Below are 19,981 nucleotides of genomic sequence, written 5' to 3' on the forward strand. Positions count from 1 at the left end.
CAAATTCAAACAACATCAGGTTAACTCCCAACAGCTTTTTAGTACAGATCATGTGAAAAGGGTTGAATTCCTTTAGTCACTCTTGTGAATACGACGGACTTGGGTCATGTCCTCACTGAGATTATTGTGTATATATTTCAAAAATAAATACTAGTTTTAAAATTATTTTACAAACAACCATACACTTGTAATTTGACTGTCTTTAAAATATGGGAATTGTGAGAGCATAGTGCATTAACTTCTTATTTAACCTGACATGGGGATAATAGAATAACACAAACAAGTTGAGGTTGAATGGTTAGGAAAGTGATGGGGAGGGCATATCTAGATAAGGAAAAACCTGTGACAGTCCAGAAATACATACATTTGGTATGCTCTTTGAGTGGAAGTTGGCCATACTCTAGGGCAGAGAAAAAAGAAAATCGTCCTTGTTTCTCTGTGATTTGAAATATTTATTTCTCACGCCACAACTTTTCATATGCCCCCCTCCTCTAGGTCATTAGCAATAAGAGGATGATAACTTCTGTGTTGTTTCTAAAGAATATTGACTGAAAGTGATAAGGATGGTATCTCATAGCCCATAGAATGTCATGTGACCATGCCTAAACTTCTGATGAAGTTAACTATTGATTTCATATTTCACTTTGTCCTGCTAAGAATAAGCACATAGCACTATGTGTCTGGTGGAGAAGGAAACCAGCTGGGCAGAGTGGAAGATGAACACGATCTTTTCTTCTCTGGTTCTCTATTGTATCCTAATTATACAACCACACTGAGAGGCTGATTTCATTTCTATTTGTGTCTGTCCTCTGTCTGAACTGAAACGGAAGAGGTACACATATTAAAATGTCTGTGTGCTCCTCTCAGGGTTCCCATATAACATTATTTACAAAGTTTAAGTGAAACAGAAAACATAGGAAAATGTTAAATGCTCTAAGGCTGCTCTTCCTCCAGCTTTGATGGTGTGTTTGGCAGGACAACAAAAGCAGAATGGTAGTTAAGAGCTATATTTGATATTCTATAAAAATGTCCACGATGTGGAATAAAACCCGCTTAAGTTCTCACTGAATCTATTCTGATGTAAAGCTAAAACTATGCCTAGAAGAAAAGTTGATGTTATTTATTATTCTCTTTTCCAGCCTTAGTATGAGGAGAGATGGAATTTCATTTAATGTCACCAGTAGAAAGCCTGCCATGGATCAATATATGGTGACAGCTTTGTATTCCTCATATTTTACAGGTCTTATTAATGCTTTCATAAAAGAACAACTCAGTTCACTGCATGTTCAAAATGAGTAAGGGCAGCACAATTAGAGTTATGTGGTGCAATCAAGCCCTTAAGTCAGAGCACTGATGCACACTGGCCAAGAAAGGGTACTGTGTACCCTCAGTCAGTCCAGCCTTAACTATGCATTTGTGTTGTGGCTTCCCAAACAGCTATCAGTGAGAAGTAGAAGGTAAGGTTTCCAATTTAGCTATCTGCCAAATGTCTAGAAATTTGGCAGCTTCTATCAACTTGATAGTTTTTTGTTTGCTTTGCTTTATCAGAAATTCTATCCCTCATTTGATCATAGTATCATGCATTGCATACTTGATTGCAGCGGATCTGTGGGTATTAAAAGTTTAGCACTGTCCTCAGGGAAGAGCATATTTTGATATATTTTTTTTCCAATACTGCATTGGACAGTGAGGAAGAGAAAAATGCTGGCACCTTCAGGTAAGTTTTTTTTTTTTTTGCTATTAAATCAGGGTCGCTTTATTGGAATCCAACCAAGACAGCAGGGAAGGGGGCTGTGGGGGGCCGTGGGTGACGCCGGGATGGGGTGGCCGGGGGTGGGGAGACCCCAGCGTTCTGCCGTCGCTGTCCCTGTCCACCCCGTCTGTGATGCGGCTGAAGGTACTTGGATGTCGTTTTGGGGGGCCCTTGGGGTTCTGCCTGCCTCGCGGGGGCGGGGCTTCAGCCCCAGGCGCGCCCCTGCGTGGCCAGGGCTCCGGCCGGGCAGGAGGGGACCCTGCCTCCGGACGCACACCCCTGAGCCTCGGCCCCGCCCTGCAGAGGGCGTTGTCGGTCCCAGGGGCCCCCGCGGCTGGGCAGCACAGCTGGCTCCGGGCCTCCCGGGGGTGGCCAGGCCACACGCGGTCACCATGCTGAGGTCACGGACGGTCGCCATCTGCCATCCGAGTTCTGCTCACTCACCCTGGTGACGGGGGCCCGGCCCCTGCACAGCCAGCGGCAGTGGTCCTGGGGGAGCTGGGACCCCCCCACGCCCCGCAGAGCGGCAGCGGCCGAGGTCGCCTGGCCATGGCTGGGTCCCGCCCCCCCCCCCCCAGCGGAGTCAGCTTCCCTGGCCGCCCCCACGCTGCTGGGCTTCCCCTGTGGGCAGTGGGTCAGTGGGGGCCGCAGCGGGGGGGGGAGGGAGGTCCCCCCAGCTGGCCTGGCGAGAGGACCCCCGGAGGCCCCACCCAGCGCCAGCTGCGGGGCAGGTGGAGGCGGCTGGCGGTGTGGCTCCCGCCCACGGGCAGCCCCAGTGGGCCAGTGTCCCGGCGTGAGCCATGCTGTCTAGTGCGAGCCATGCGTGTCCCTGTGTGTCATGTATGTCCATTGGGCCATGCATGTCCCTGTGTGAGCCATGTGTGTTCCTGTGTGGCCTACGTGTGGCTCTGGTGTGTCCGTGTCAGCTATGCGTGTCCCTGGCGTGAGCCATACATGTCTCTGCTGTACCATGTCTGTCCCTGTATGAGCCATGCGTGTCTCTGTGTGTCATGTATGTCCATGTGAGCCATGCCTGTCCCTGTGTGACCTATGTGTGTCCATGTGTGACCCATGTATGTCCCCGGGTGTCATGTGTGTCCCTGGTGGGAGCCATTCATGGCTCTGCTGTATGTCCCTGTATGAGCCATGCGTGTCCCTGTGTGTCATGCGTGTCTCTGGCGTGTCGTGTGTCCGTGTGAGCCATGCCTGTGCCTGGTGAGAGCAGTGGTCTCAGAGCATCCCTTACGCCCCCGGGGGCCGCTCTGGAGCCCACGGCCTGACCCAGGGCTAGCTGGGTGCGAGCTGTGTGTGGGGTCCCAGGTGTGCAGCGTGTGCTCTGCGTGTGGGGGGCGGCCAGGGGACAGCAGCGCAGGCCTCCCAGGCACCGCCCCTCGCCCCCCCCCGCAGGAGCCAGCCAGGTGGGACAGGGACAAGGACAGGAGCCCTACGGGGCAGCAGCTGGCGCCTCCGGGCCTGCACTGAGGGCCCAGCCCCCAGCCGCGCGCTGTCCCCCACTCCAGCAGGGCGGGGCGTGGAAACCTCTAGAACCCGCAGCCGAGAACCAGCCCTGCCCGGGCGGCCGGCGAGGAGGGGGAGCGGAGCCCAGCGCAGGTGGGGCCGCCCCTCCCCCCGCACAGGTGGGGCCCCCACCCTCGGCACTGGCGGCCATGCGCCCTCCCGCCCCGCGCGCCTGTCCTCAGATCTTCATGTCTCGTCTTGCGCGCGCTGCCCGGGCCCGCGCCGTGCGCCCTCCCGCCCCGCACAGGTGGGGCCCCCTCCCCCGCAGGACGGCCGTGCGCCCTCCCGCCCCGCACAGGTGGGGCCCCCACCCCGCAGGGCGGCCGTGCGCCCTCCCGCCCCGCGCGCGCCCTCAGATCATCTTCATGTCATGTCTTGCGCGCGCTGCCCGGGCCCGCGGCCGTGCGCCCTCCCGCCCCGCACAGGTGGGGCCCCCACCCCGCACGGCGGCCGTGCGCCCTCCCGCCCCGCACAGGGGGGGCCGCCCCTCCCCCGCACGGCGGCCGTGCGCCCTCCCGCCCCGCGCGCGCCCTCAGATCATCTTCATGTTGAACTTGCGCGCGCTGCCCGGGCCCGCGGCGGCGGCCGGGCCGTCGGCCTTGCGGAACGAGTACTCCACGGAGAAGCTGTTCTTGTGCTGCCCGCGGCCGCGGCTCCAGGCGAAGAGCAGCAGGAAGCAGAAGAGGACGACGCCCAGGAAGGTGATGCAGCCCATGGCCGTGGACACCAGGATGGTGGTGAGGTCCAGCGGCGAGCGCGCGGCCGCCTGCGTGTCGTTGCGGCCGCGGCCCGGCGTGGCGTTGGCGGCGGCCGGCTCGGGCTGCACGGCCAGCGTGGCGAAGTAGGTGTCGTTGCCGCCCGCGTTGCTGGCCACGCACGTGTAGGTGCCGCTGTCCTGCGGCCGCGCGTCCGCGATCTCCAGCGTGCCCCCAGGCAGCAGGCGCGCGCGGCCCGCGCTCTGCGCCGTCACCACGCGGTGCTGCGGCGTGACCCAGGCCACGGTGGGCGCCGGCTCGCCCTCGGCGCGGCACAGGAAGCGCACGGCGTCGCCGGCCGCCGCGGCCACGCGCTGCAGCCGCCGCTCGCGGATCTTGGGCTTGCGGCACACGAAGTACTCAAACAGCACGGCGTCGGGCAGGCTGCGCAGCGCGTCCCCGCGCACCTCGGCCGGCGTGGCGCAGGCCGGCAGCCGCCCGTCGAAGTTGAGGGTCTTGCGGCGCTGCACGATCCACAGCAGGCGGCAGTCGCAGGCCAGCGGGTTGCCGTCCACGCGCAGCGTCTCCAGCGTGTTCACCGAGTGGAAGGTGCTCTCCTCCAGCGTGGACAGCAGGTTGTTGGAGAGGTTGAGCAGGCGGATCTGGCGCAGGCCCAGGAAGGCCTGCGGCTCCACGACGGCCAGCAGCGCGCCGGCCAGGTGCAGCTCGCGCAGGCGCACCAGGTCGCGGAAGGAGCCGCGCGGGAGCGCGCTGATGGGGTTGTGGGAGAGGTTGAGGCAGGTGAGAGGTGCGCCTGGTGGCGCAGCGCGGCGGCCGGCACGGCGGTGATGTTGGTGTGTGTGACGGACAGCGAGGTGAGGTTGAGGCCGCGCAGGCTGCCCGGCGCCACGTCCTCCAGCAGCGGCCAGTTGTCGATCTCCAGGTGCCGCAGGCCGGGCAGCCGCTGGAAGTTCTGGTCCTCCAGGGCGGCGATGGCCAGGTGGCGCAGGCGCAGCGCGCCCAGCCCGCGCAGCTGGCCCAGCGCCTCGGCCGACAGCGCCGTGAGGTTGCAGCGCTCCAGCGTGAGCTCTCGCAGCGCCAGCAGCCCCGCGAAGGCGCGGCGCGAGATGAACACCAGGTCATTGTCGCCCACCTCCAGCGTGCGCAGGCTGCGCAGGTCCTGGAAGGCGTAGTCCAGCAGGATCACCAGCTTGTTCTCGCTCAGGTCCAGCAGCGTGAGGTTGTCCAGGCGCGTGAACACGCCCGCCGGGATGAGCTTGAGCTGGTTGCCGCGCAGGCGCAGCACGCGCAGGCGCGGCAGGTGCGCGAAGGCGCCGGGCTCCACGTGCGCGATCACGTTGAGGCTGAGGTCCAGCTCCTCCAGCGCGGGCAGCGCGGCCAGGTCGCCGGGGTTCAGGCAGCGGATGCGGTTGCGGCTGAGCCCCAGCACGCGCGTCTCGGCGGGGATGCCCTCGGGCACGGCGGTCAGGCGGCGGCGCGCGCAGGCCACGGCGCGGGTCTGCGCGGTGCACTCGCAGCGCGCGGGGCAGCCGCCGGCCGGGGGCGGCGCCGCGGGCAGCAGCAGCAGGTGCAGGCTCACGAGGCTCAGCCAGGAGGTCATGGTGCGCAGCCTGGGCCTAGGGCCGGGCCACCATCCTGCGCCCCTGAGGGTGGAGGCAGCGTTAGCACCGGCCCGCATGCGCACCGCGTGCCTCATGGCGCACGCCCCAGAGGCCTGGACACCAAACAGCTGGGACGTCCCGGCCAGCGCTCCCAGCGGCCAGCCCCGCTTGGGCGCCGGTTCAAGTCCCGCCCCTCCAGTCCCACCCGGCTCCCTGCTAGCGCGCCCGGGAAAGCGGAGGAAGACGGTCCCAGCGCTGGGACCCCCGCGCACCCACGCGGGAGACCCGGATGGAGCTCCTGGTTCGGGTCTGGTGCAGGCCTGGCTGTTGTGGCCATGGGGGAGTGAGCCGCGGATGGAAGGCCTCTCTCTCTCCCTCTCTTTGTCACTCTGCCTTTCAAGCAAATATTAAATAAGTACAAATCTTTAAGAAAAAGTCCTACGGGCAGCACGGCCCACGCGGCCCGGGGCAGACCAGGCTCTGATGGCCGCTGTGGGAGGCTGGACACACAGGCCCCACGCGTGGGCCCCACCCGCGGGACGCGGGCTCCACGGGGGCGGGAAGTGGGCGTGTGGTCGCCAGGGGCTGGGAGACTGCTCCGCGGATTCTTTGGGGTGAAAGAATGTTCTAGAATTAGCTTGGATGGCTGGCAGTGCTGTGAACACACTGAACACACTGGAAACTCCTGAATTGTGTAGGCTGCTTTATTTAAGATTATTTATTTGAAAGGCAGAGTTAGAGAGAGAGAGAGAGAGAGGCAGAGAGAGAGAGAGGTCTTCCATCCGCTGGGTCACTCCCCAGATGGCCACAACATGGCCGGGAGCCAGGAGCTCCATCCGGGGCTCCCGCGCGGGCGCAGGGGCTCAAGGACTTGGGCCATCGTCCACTGCGTTCCCAGGCCACAGAAGTGGAGCAGCCGGGACTCGAACCGGCGCCATGTGGGATGCAGGCCCTGCAGGCGGAGGCTTAGCCCGCCGGGCCACAGCGCTGGACCAAACTGTGTGCTTTCAAATGCTGACTCCCAGGCTGGCCACTGGGCCTGGGGCTGAGATGGCCATGGCCTACGCCAGCAGGCCTGGTTGGATGTCCAGCCGGGTCCTGGAGGCAGCGGGGGTGGGGGGGGCTGCAGCGCCTTAGGGTGCCAGGTGGGGGAGGGGCGCTCCAGGCTGGGCGAGCGGCAGGTGTAAAGGCCCTGAGGCACAGCGGGGGCTCCTGTGCAGTGTGTGGGGCCAGAGTGGGAGCTCAGCGGGGAGGGCACGGGGCCACGGGGGTCACGGCGGCCGGCAGCTGCAGCCGGACCCTGGGGCTGGCGCGGGGTCCGAGCTGCCACACGGCGGCCGGCCGGCAGCACTGCCCGCCCCCCTCGCCCGGGCCACGCAGCTATTTCTGGATCCCAACAGCTGAAGCCCCCGGGCGTCCCAGCCCCCCACCCCCACCCCATCTGCTCCCTCTCCAGCCTGGAGGGGGCCCATCTGCTGTGGCCCCCCCACCGGGGCAGCCTCGGGCTCCTGGGCCTCCCAGGGCGGGGTTAACCCACGCGGAGCCACATCCGGCTCCCACCCCGGCCCTGCCTCGCTGGCACCCGCCCCTGCCAGGGCCACCCGGCCGGGCCGAGCACCTGCTCCCGGTGGCACTGAGGGGCTGACCTGCGCCTGCTCTGCGGCCCCCACGGCTGTGCCTCCGCGGGCCCGGCCCTGGCGCCCCTTCCCGGGCCAAGGCGGGGCCAGGACGGGGCTGGGGCCCAGGGCCCCCGTGTGGCTGCCGTCCAGGGCCCCAGCGCCTCCCAGACGGGGAAACTGAGGCTTGCCCGGCCACTGCCGACGGCTGAGCAGGTCCTGGGGGACACTGGCCCCTTCATTCATTGCCGGCTGTAGGAGCCCGGCACCCCTCCAGGGGGTGGGGCCCCCGCCAGGGCTCATCCCCCAGGGCCAGCCGCCAGCAGCGCCCCCTCCTCCCGTCCCACGTCACACCCCCGAGGGCAGAGGCTGAGCCTGGGAGAAGTCGGGGGACACAGCCCTGAGCAGGGGCGGCTGCGGGAGACCCCCACTGCGTGACCACAGACCCACTTCCTGCCTGGAGTCACCCCCGACCCACTTCCTGTCTGGAGTCACCCCCCGACCCACTTCCTGTCTGGAGTCACCCCCTGGCCCACTTCCTGTCTGGAGTCACCCCCTGGCCCACTTCCTGTCTGGAGTCACCCACCTTAGACCCACTTCCTGTCTGTGGAGTCACCACCCGACCCACTTCCTGTCTGAATTCAGTCAGGTAAGTTTTTTAAAAATACTCACAGGGGGCTGGCGCTGTGGCACAGCGGGTTAATGCACTGTCCTGAAGCGCCAGCATCCCATATGGGCACCAGTTCTTGTCCCAGTTTCTCCTCTTCCAATCCAGCTCTCTGCTATGGCCTGGGAAAGCAGTAGAAGATGACCCAAGTCCTTGGGCCCCTACACCTACTTGGGAGACCCAGAGGAAGCTCCTGGCTCCCGGCTTCAGATCTGTGCAGCTCTGGTCTTGCAGCCATTTGGAAAGTAAACCATCAGATGAAGGACCTCTCTCTCTCTCTCTCTCTCTCTCTCTCTCTCTCTCTCTCTCTCCCTTTTTCTCTTTCTCTCTCTCTGCCTCTCCTCTCTCTGTGTAACTCTGACTTTCAAATAAATAAATGAATCTTTAAAGAATACTCATAAATCATAGGCATCATCAGCTTATAGCCACTAGCAGCAATATGGAGGTGATATTTCTAACTTCATTCATTAAAAACACATCCATGACCTTGAGTGTGCATTGGTATTAAATTAGTTCAACATTTTGTGGGGTTCTTTGTGAAAAAAATAGAAAGAACTGGTAAGTTCATGCCATGAGTAATAAAAACTTCTTTGAAATGCCCGCTATGCATGTGTGACATTTACCATTCAACTTACATGACTGCTATCCCAATTCTGTATCTGTGTCTCTATTACAATCTAGAAGAGAGTAAGAGAGAGATGCTTAAAGCAAAAAGTGGCTGCTTTCCAAGTATACTACCTTTTAGTAAATTTTCCTTGTGTCTAATTCCAAGAAATGATAGACTGAACAATTCAAAAGAATGCACGTAACTGAATAAGAAAGAAAAGCAGCACTAAAGAAATGTTTATGTTTGAAAAATTGGAGAACTAAAAACACAGAAAAAATATTTGGACAAATATAAGAAAGGGAAGACTGATGCGTTCAGAAGGTCCCTTTTATCCAGGGGCATCAACACTAAATCTAGGAAACTGACCTGAGCTTTTGACAAATTCACAATGCCTGATTAACAATAGCTGCAACCAGGGAGCAGAAAGGGAGAGACACTAACACACAGCCCCCCAGAACTCTAGGTTACCATCCTAATGTTTATATCCCAGGACCCACAGAAGAACTAAAAGAACTGGAGCTCATCTTGAGAGTCCCTCCATCTCTGGTTGAATCAACTGATCCATGCTTGTTCTTTTCCAATCACTTAAATTGCATGTGGCCTTTGGCAGAGAAATGTGAGCAAAAATGCAGTGCACCCTTCCAGGTAGAAGTCTTCAACATCAGCACAGGCCTTGCTGCCTTTGTTGGCTATTTCCATAGCATCAGCAATATTTCAAATGCTGGCTGCACATTCAGCCACCAGTGAGAGCCACACAGTCCAACCGCATTGGCTGTAGCTGTAGGCCTCTTGGTTTTGAAGGTTGCCTGTGAAGCTCAGTGCTTCTGTTAGAATAGCCTGTTATTTCTATTTGTTTACTTGAGAATTTTTCTAATAAAGTTTAGAGGCGTTATCCTAGATATTCAACCAAGCAACTTCTGCCTTGCATCTTGTTGGTCACACGAACTCGGTACAAGGGCAGGGAGTGACACTCACTTAATCTTCCCTGTGGAGGAGAAGAGCAACACCTTTGCCTCATCTATTGCAAGGTTCCTGGCAAGTATTCTTATAACAAAAGCCAGATTAGCAGGAGTAAAACATACACGTTTATTCTCTGCAGGTTTTACATGGCACGAAGACTTCAGAAATAAAGACCCTAAGAAACAGGAAGGCTGAGTAGTTTATCGTTAGGTTCAATGGAGAGTAAGATAGTCGTGGAAGAGTATGATTGGGCAAAAGTTGGTAGGATCCAATGGTTATAAACCAGGCAGGGATTTAGCATGGTCTTAACAATCATATTCTTCTCAGTGTCTCTGGGCCTTCGTTGCTTTACTCTGGGTATTGGGAGGAAGCCTCTGGAGTGAGGAAGGTCAAATAATTCTTTATTTTAAACATTTATTGATTTATTTGAAAGGCAAAGTTGGAGGGGGGTATTAGATCCACTGGTTCACTCCCCATGTGGCTGCAACCACTGGAGCTGGGCCATGTCTCCCACAACCAAGTAAGTCCAAATGCATCAAATACTTAAACATAACAATGGAAAACTAATTAAAAATCAGAATTTCTTCATAAACATGAGAGATATTTTTTCAGATATTATTCCAAATCTAGGACCCATGGAAAAAGAATGACAGAGTTAAGTAAATAACAAACAAAAATAAGGAACATACCTAAGATACAACAAGAAAGAACAATAAGACAAAACCAGTAATGTTTAGAGGAAAATATTTGCGAGTCATCATAAAAAAGAACTCTCTAATACAAAAATCTCCTAAAAATTGAGAAGAAAAATAGCCAAAGTCTAGCAAAGAAATTGGTAAAACTCATAAACAAACAATTGCCATGAAATATTTACAAATGACACAAACATGTAAAAATGCTTAACCTAACTTTTGATTAAATAAATGAAAAATGCAACTGCCCTAAAATGCCATGTTTCACCTATTGGAAAGGAACCAAAATTTGACAAAATACTCATTTAGTAGGTCTTTGGGGAAGCAGGCTTTCTCGCACATTACCGGTAGAGGTGGAAAGTAGTGCAACTCCATGTGGATAGCAATTTTGCAATAATAAAATTACAAAAGCGGTTATGCATTAACTCAGCAATCTCACTTCTGGGAATCTAGCCAACAGAGGTATCTGCACACTTGCGAAATAATGCATGTAAAAATTCATTTATGTATAATTGTTTGAACAGCCAATGATGGAAGTAGCTGGAGTGTCCATCAATAAGATGTGGATAAGTAACTACTGCATATTCTTCTACATCTTGTCCCTTGTTAATTTTGAAGTTTCTTGAGAATTTTCATCAAACGATTTTCTCTTTTCACACCTCATTGTTAAGATATGATTCATTCCCACTTCATCAATTGACCTCTGTTTTCTGGCTTTTCTCAAATTCTTATTTGTAGTTCAGGCCGCTCCTCTGAAATTCAAGCTCACATGCCTGATAATTTGTCATCTTCTGTTGAATTAAAAGTGGAAATTCCTGCTGATGTATCCACACCTAACCCATTATCTGGCTAGATATCATTTATTGACCATTCAACCTATTTTTCCTCCTCTGACCTGCAGTTCCCAGGGATCCTCAACTCCCAAATTTCCTTCCGCCTCTACCAATTCATTTGTGAATTTTTGGGAAGTTCATATACACATCATTAATAAATCAATTTCTTTCCAAATTTCCCTTTGTATCCGCCTTTGATCATTTATTATTGCCTTTTAAAGTAGTCACCAAAATACACATGCTCAATCATCTGTAATCTGTGTAATTGCTAACATGCAATATTGTACATTATCAATGCAGCATATCACACACATAAGTAATATGCAACACAGACAGCAATGTTTAATGTTAAGATGCATGTGATAATTTTCCTGATGGAAACCCATCACTTCCTGATATACTTGACATTCCAAAATTGTGTATGTTCATGTGTAATTTTGGAGGTACTCATCACTCCAGCTTCATGTAAGACAACGTGTTTTTTTCTATGTAGGTCATTCTAATTTTTCCCCTATTTCTCTAACATATTGTGCTGTCTTTTATCTCAAGCCTCACACATGCACTTCAGTCTGCTAGAATAGTCCCTTTCTCCTCTTTACAAAACTATTATCTTTTGTCCTTTGGCTATGCTGAGTGATCCAATTTCTCTGAATCCTCATCATCATTTAATATTGTAGGGATGCTCTATTTTGATCATTCATTTTCTAAAAGATTTATTTTTATTCATTACAAAGTCAGAGAGAAAGAGAGAGAGAGAGGAGAGCAAGGGATCCTCCATCCACTGGCTCACTCCACAAGTGGTGCAGTGGCCACTAGGGGGCCAGGCCACAGCCAGGAGGCGGGACCTTCATCCAGGTCTGCAACTTGGGATGCTGGCATCTCAAGTGGCCACCTAACCCTCTGTGCCACAGGGCCAGCCCCTGTTTTGGTCATCCCGGTTCATGGGGAGTTCCGCTGTAGTAGTAATTTACATTTGGCTTTGGATATCAAGTCTCCATGAGCTTATTATCCCATTCCACAAATTTGAAAACAGAAGAAATGGATCAGTTCTTCAAAAACTGCAAACTGGCAACCAAGAAAATGAAATGAAATGGGAAATTTAAATATTTCTATAACTATCAAAGGATTCAAATCTGTAATTTAACATTTCTTACAAAAGAAATCCCCAGTTGGGGCCAGCATTGTGGCATAGCAGTTAAGCTACCACCTGCAATGCTGGCATCCCATATGGGCTCTCATTCGAGTCCTGGCTGCTCCACTTCCAAGCCAGCACCTGCTAATGTACCTGGGGAAGCAACAGAAGATGGCCCAGGTGCTTGGGCCAAAGCATTCACGTGGGAGAACTGGATGAAACTCCTTGCTTCTGGCTTCATTCTGGCCCAGTCCTGGCTGTTGAGGCCATTTGGGGAGTGAACAAGTGAATGCAAGATCCGTCTCTGTCTGTCTCTCCCTCTCTTTCTGTAACTCTGCTTTTCAAATAATTTTTTTAAATTTTTTTAGATTTTAGTTAAGGTATTCAAATCACATGTATTTCATATTGAGGACCAGTGATGCTTCTCACCCTACCTTCCCTCCTGCTCACACTCCATCCGCTTCTTCCTCCTTCCTCTCCCATTCCCACTCTTAATTTTCACAAAGATCTATTTTCAGTTTACTTTACACTCATAAGATTAATCCTATACTAAGTAGAGTTCAACAAACAGTACAAAGAAGAAAAAAAAACTACCATTTCTCAACAGCACAGACAAGGACTGTAAGCAATCATCAAATCTCAAAATGTCAATTTCACTCCAAAGTGTTACCTTTTAGGTACTTGATTGGTTACCACAGATCAGGGAAAATAAATCTTAAAAATGTCCCTGGTCACAAATTGCTTCACTGGAGAATTCTACCAAATATATAAAAAATAATTAGCAACAATTTATGCAATATATTCTGGAAAACAGTTGACTGAACATTTGCCAAATGATTTTAGAGGGTTGGTATACTCAGGCATCAAAGATAGACAAAAATAATGCAGAAGAAGAAAAATACACAATAAAATATTTTATTATTAACACTTCTCACAAAATTAAGTAAACGGGCTGGCGCCACGGCTCACTAGGCTAATCCTCCCCTGCAGTGCTGGCACACCAGGTTCTAGTACCGGTCGGGGCGCCGGATTCTGTCCCGGTTGCCCCTCTTCCAGGCCAGCTCTTTGCTGTGGCCCGGGAGTGCAGTGGAGGATGGCCCAAGTGCTTGGGCCCTGCACCTCCATGGGAGACCAGGAGGAAGCACCTGGCTCCTGGCTTCAGATCAGTGCCGGGCACCAGCCACGGAGGCCATTGGGGGGTGAACCAATGGCAAAAGGAAGACCTTTCTCTCTGTCTCTCTCTCTCACTGTCCACTATGCCTGTCAAAAAAAAATTAAGTAAATGTTATTTCACAGAGTAAGTTTCTGCTTACTACAGCAGAATCCCATATGCATGTGCTGGTTGGAGACTTAACTGCTCTGCTTCCCATCCAGCTCCCTGCCAATGCTCCCGGGAAAGCAGCAGAAGATGGCCCAAGTGCTAGGTCCCCTGCCTCCCATGTGAGAGACCCAGATGGAGTTCCTGGATCCTGGCTTCAGCCTGGCCCATGGTTGGCTGCTGTGGCCATTTTGGGAGTGAACCAGTGGATTTTAAAAACATCCTAAATTAAATATTAATGTATGCTTTTTTATTGGTAGTAGTATTTCTTTGTATAACTCAACCACAGTTTGTTTTTAGGTATTTGGGTTGTTTCTACATTTTGGCTATTACAAATAAAGCAGTTATACATGTGCATATCTTTCTACAAAGATAGTTTTCATTTCTTTTGGATGAATGCCAAGATTTAGAATGATTTGAACATATCCTTAGAGTATACCTAGGGCTTTCCAAAAGCTCATGGAAAATACATACAATGAAAAAACTGTGCATAGATTTTTATTTAAATTGCACCAAAATGCAATTCTCTTTAATTCTATCTTTCTATGACCTTTTTTGAATTATCCTCTATTATGCTTTTCAAAAAACAGGCACGGTGGCCAGCATTGTGCTGCACTGGGTTAAGTTGCTGTTTGAGGCTCCCAATCCCACATCCAAGTGCTAGTTCAAGTCCTGGCTCCTTAGTTTCCAATTCAGCTCCCTGGTATGACTCTGAGAAAGCAGTGGGTTATGGCTCAAGTACAGGGCCCCTGCCACCTAAGTGGGAGATACAATTGGAGTTTCTGACTACTGTTTTTAGCCTGACTCAGTCCTGGTTTTTGCAGTCATTTGGCGAGTGAACTAGAAGATCACTCTCAGTATCTCTCTATCTCTCTTGTCTCTATCTCTCTGTCTCTATCTCTATCTCTTCTCTCTCTCTCTCTCTCTCTCTCTCTCTCTATCATCTCTCTCTGTCACCCAGTCTGTCTTTCAAATAAATGAACAAATAATTCTTTAAAACAATAACCTCAGGGGGCCAGCAATGTGACACAACATGTTAAAGCCCCAACCTGCTGTGCCAGCAGCCCAAATGGGTGCGGGTTCAAGTCCCAGCTGCTCCACTTCCAACCCAGCTCCCTCTAATGCACCTGGGAAAGCAGTGGATAATGGCCCAAGTCCTTGGCGCCCTGCACCCACGTGGTAGACCTAGAAGAAGCTCTTGGCTCCTAGCTTCAGATCCTCTCAGTTCCAGCCGGCCATTGAGGCCATTTGAGGAATGAACCCGCAGATGGAAGAACTCTCAGTCTCTCTGTCTCTGCCTCTCTCTGTAACTGTGTCTTTCAAATAAATAAAAAACTTCAGGCACAAATTTTCCTGAGTACTAAATACCCACCAATGTGATGTGATTTTTCTTTTCTGGTTCTACCACATGTCTATCAACACACAGTATAGTTGGCCATCCTAATTTTAGACTTTTTTTTAAAAAATGGGTTGCAGTATCTCATTATAGATTTTAGTTGTATTTCTATAGTAATTAATGATTTTGACCATCTTTTTCCTTCTCACTTGTCATCTTAACACCTTTACAACTTAGGTCTTGTGATTTTATGCAATTTGACAGTGTCTGATTTTTCATAAGCATGTATAGAGCATAAGTTTTCTGTGTGTTCCAGTATTCCTGATCCCCTTTGTCCTTTTTATAAACTTTTATTTTTGATTAATTGAGAAATTTTATCATTCCATTTTATCTCCTTCATGGGCCTATTAGCTTTTATTTGAACGCTTACATTTTGTGTATTGCTTTAGGACTTACAATAAATGTTCACTTAGCATCTACCTTAAAGTGATACTATGCTACTTTATGTAATAAGAGCTTTACAGCAAAACATTCCAATTTACCTTTGCTAGCTTTATGCTGTTATTGTACATTTCACTAATGCACATGTTGTAAACTCCACTGCTTATTTTTTTATTTTGAGGAATTGTATATAATAATAAAAAAGTCTTGCATAATTATATCTGTACCCACATTGACTTGTATCAAATGTTCTTTGCAGATTCACATTTCCATCTGGTATCATTTTCTTTAATATTTCAGCACATCTTACACTGTGGATCTGCTAATGAGCAATTATTTCAATGTTTATATCTCCACCAAATTTTTGTATCACCTTTGTTCATAAAAGATATTTCACCTCTGAATTCAACTCTGGGTTGTGTTGCTGAGTTTTGCTTGTTGTCTTTGTTGTTCTTCATTCAAAGTTGGCCTGCAGTTTCTTGAATTATTTTCGAAGAAAACTCCGCTCACATTCTTATCTTTGTTTCTATGTACCTAATGCCTTTTTTCTCTTGTTACTTTGAAGTTTTTTCCATTTTACTGGTTCTGGGCCATTTGGTATAGTGCGCACTGGTGCAATTATCTGCATTCTTTGTGTATTTGAAAATCCGGAGTTTCTCGGGTCTGTCGTTTTATCGTTTTCATTAAATTCTGAGGGAAAGGTGGTCATTATTCATATTTTTCATATTTTTTTGTTTCTTGTGCCAACCTCTTCTCCTTAGGAGACCCTAATTACCTCATAGCTTGCTGATAGTCCCAATTTTCTGTTTTTCATTTTTCTATTTTGTTTTGGGTAGATTTTATTGCTTTTTCTTAAAATCCACTGAAGTTCTTTTCAAAACTTTAAGAATAATTCCATCCAGTTTATTTGTTGTGTATTACATCATAGTTTCCATCCCCAGAAGTTCAACTTGGGATTTTTATATATCACATGTCTTCATTTAACTTTCTGCACACAAGAAATAAGATTATAAAAACAGTTCTAATCTCAGACCCCTAAATATAACATATGTGTCAGTTCTGTGTTGTCTTTGAATGACTTTGTATGCCTTGTGCTATCTTGCTTCTTGGTGACCTTTATTTCTATGACACACAAATGTACAATCTCTTGGGTGTTCATTATTTTATTCTCCTATATCCTTCAGCTTTGGGATTTGGTTTAGTTACTTGGAAATAGTTAAACCTGTTGTGTGTAGATTTTTTAAAGATTTTCTAGAACAAGATGGGAGAGCTATGTACAGTCCAGAGCTAATTTTTCTTCACTGTTGTGGTAAAACAGTTTGGATCCCCTATGCAATGCCCCATTGATTATGAGATTTCCAGTGTGTCTAGTAGAACAAGCGTGTTTCTGGCTCTATATGAACGTAAGGTACTCGTTTCCCTGTCATCCTCTCAGCTCAGTTTGCTGGTAGACCCTCTGAGAGCCCCCTTCTGGAAAGTGCCCTAATAATAGATCTAACTCTGCTGTATCTCAGCGATGACTGTCTCTTACTACCTGATGTCCAGAGACACGAGAACTTTTGTTTCATACATTTTCATCTGTTCTCTTTCTCTTTTCATTTTGTTAGTGTTTTTTTTTTCAAGTGGGAGGATAGTTGTAGTTTTCATTATTGAGTCTTGTTTGGAAGTAAAATGAAATCCCTAATACCACAAAATAAACCAATGACAGATCTTATTTTTGTTTTACATGTAGAGAAAAACATTGCCACTGTTCTTAGAATTGATGAATGGACAATTTCCTCCAGCTATGGCTTTGCTAATAGATAAATATTTGTAATTGCTAAAATACAAATCTATATTGTACTGCTAATATTAAGAAATCCAGAAATTTCTGTTCAAAAAAACTACATCCGAAATAAGAAAATTTTGGGTCAATCTAACTGCTACATGAAAGGAGACATACTAAAGATGGTAATCATTCCAATGTAAATAACAAATATTATTGCATTTAGGATTAATACCAAATCTATTTGGGAAAGTAAAATGCTAAGCTGATACTTATTGCCACAAAAATAAATGAGTGTGCTGCATGCAATAAGCCCTGTTCCATCAATAGAAAAATTCCGTCATAACTAAAAATAGTAAATGGGATCTTTCTCATGACTTTTGGCCTGGGCTCCTTGATTCACTTTTCCTCCTTGAAGGGATGAAAGAGACCCAGATTCCTTTAGCAGCATCTCAAAAGCAGATTTTGCTCTCACTGGTCATCCATCTCTTTCCCTGAAGTCGCCCTGGTTGTGTCTCAGTGTGAAGTAGAAATCATTTTATGTATTTTTCTCCTGCTTGTCAAAATTTCAAACACATGCATTATGCCTTGCAGGAGACAGTATATATGACAAAACAGAGCACACACAATGAAAAAGTTTCTGAGATTAAAAACAATGGAAGCCTGGGAAATAGTAATAACGGTAACAATTACCCGTGTATGCTTAAAGAGTTCAGGAAATCGAGTTGTTTCTTTACAAATTTTGGAAATAATTATTATAAATTTCTGCTATCTATCTAGAAGCTTGCGTTTAAGTACTATGGACAGTGACATGTTTGAGAGTCTCTTAGACCATTTGGAGCCCAGTTGGAATTGAATAACTCAAACAAAAACATGGCTTTTATTATCCCTTCAGTGACTGTGATTACATTTCTGTTTTCAGGTCCAGAAAACAAAGTAAGATATTGCAAAACCCGAGAGTCCTCATGTCCCTAACACGCTCTACTGAATGCAGTAAAATTCCAAGTTTCTTACCCATCTTTAGTTTTCCACAATTGAGATACTAGATGAAATTTCTGATGATTTCTCTGTTTTTTACTTTTCTTTAGATCATCTACAACTAGTATCACTCATTTGTGTAGTTAAGCTAAGTCTGTGTGTGGAAATATCAAGATTTTGCCTTTCATTTCAGGGAAGTTCGGTGTGTCAGAGGAAGGACTCTGATATCTGCCACCTAGAGGGCAGAAAAAGAAGAAAAATGTAGGATTACGTGGAAGATGTTTACAGCTCAAGTCTAAAAGAAACAATGTCACGTTCACCCCATTTCATTAGCCAGAACTGAGCCAACGGGTTGCACCAGAGACAGGAAAAGGAGATTCACAAGGAAAAGGAAGCTGGGTGATAAACAGCCAGCAGCACCAGCTTTGAGAGTGATAACACCCAATGCAAGCACCTTCATATCCCCAAGGAAAAAAGCACTACCCAAATGCTTTGATGTAGAGATAGTAAAGAAACTGGGACATGGGAGTCAGCGCACCTGCTTTTAAGACCTCCCTATGAACTGAATTGTCTTCCCTCTAAATTCGTCAGTTGAAGTACTAATCCCCACTGCCTCAGAATGTGACTGTTTATGGAGATAAGGCCTTTAAAAAGGTAACTCATATAAAGCAATGTCACATCGATGCAGACATCAACATATTAATTTCCAATCCAGGTTCTTGTCTCATACAGAGGTGAAAATTCTAAGCTGAGACTAGTAATGTCACAAATAGGAATTGGAGAGATTAAACATACACCCCCATGCAAGTGCCGGCTGCCCCACACAAAAATACCCATCGTGAGTGGGGCAGAAGGTTGCTCATGAAAGAGAAAACAAGAGTGGTACCTGTCAGTGTGGTTGGTGGGGAAAACAGACCTCTACCCCACCTTCAGCCTCTCTTACGTTGCACCTTGATCAGATACACAAAGTGGGGTCTTAGCACGCAGCCAGATGAGACAGGTGCATCCTGGGAAGGTGGGCATATCAAGCCAACAGGTAAAGAGTTAAACATTACTTTGCAGGGTGATAAGAATTCTAACTTGCCTAAACTAACTTCCTAGTTACACCATATCGATATGGGGAGTACTAAGCCAATCTGACTGATGTCAGGACAGAGACACATGCAAGGAAGAGTAGGCAATGACACTGGAAGAAGGTAGTCCCACACAATTCAAGGACGGAGTCGTCAGCAGAAGCCATTTCTGCCGACAGGTCCCAGGGCTGTGAGAAAGCAAATTTCTGTTGTTGAGTCCACCCAATCTGTGCCAGTGCGGTAAAACAGCCATAGGAAAATAATAGAGTCCCATTAGCAAACATGTTCTTATATTAAAATTGAATATTTAAAATGTCAAATAAATTGCTTACTCTATGGAAGTCAATTATTGACAGTCCCTACTACTTAGATTAGTAGATGAATGTCTAATTAAAGCTTTGTGATTGTGACAATGGAAACCATTTTTAAAATGTGGTTAGAGGGGCTGGCATGTAACACAGCAGGTTTAACCTCCACTTGTGACTCCAGCATACCCCATATTGGACTGTAAGTTCAAGTCTCAACTGCTCTGCTTCTGATCCAGCTTTCCACTTATGCACCGGGGAAGGCAGAGGATGATGCTCCCAGTACTTAGAACCCTGCCACCCACATGGGACATCCAGATGGAGTTCTGGGCTCTTGACATTGGCCTGGAGCAACATTAGCCACTGCAGCAATTTTGCGGAGTGAACCAGTAGATGGAAGATACCTCGCTCTCTTTGTATCTTGGTCACTCTGCCTGACAAATAAGTAAATGCATAAATCTTTAAAAAATAGTTATAAAGAGGTGCCGGTGCTATGGTGAAACAGGTAAAGCTGCTGCCTACAGTGCTGGCATCCCATATGGGCGCCAGTTCGAGTCCCGGCTGCTCCACTTTCAATACAGCTCTCTCCTATGGCCTGGGAAAGAAACAGAAGATGGCCCAAGTCCTTGAGCCCCTGTACACACATGGGAGACTGGGAAGAGGATCCTGG

General features: G+C 49.1%; 1 protein-coding gene across 1 annotated transcript; it reads right to left on the reverse strand.

Annotated features, from left to right (window-relative positions):
• Nucleotides 1-3,763: 3,763 nt before the first annotated feature.
• LOC149124849 (leucine-rich repeat and immunoglobulin-like domain-containing nogo receptor-interacting protein 3) lies at nucleotides 3,764-5,657 on the reverse strand. The gene is given in 2 exon segments (XM_089303232.1): nucleotides 3,764-4,772; nucleotides 4,775-5,657. Coding segments are annotated over 2 exon segments (1,782 nt in total). The 5' UTR covers nucleotides 5,588-5,657; the 3' UTR covers nucleotides 3,764-3,803.
• Between the last annotated feature and the right edge of the window lie 14,324 nt (nucleotides 5,658-19,981).

The sequence above is a fragment of the Oryctolagus cuniculus genome, chromosome 8 (genome assembly GCF_051225735.1).
Source record: "Oryctolagus cuniculus isolate XC-2025 breed Fujian yellow rabbit chromosome 8, ASM5122573v1, whole genome shotgun sequence".
NCBI classification, from domain to species: Eukaryota; Metazoa; Chordata; class Mammalia; order Lagomorpha; family Leporidae; genus Oryctolagus; species Oryctolagus cuniculus.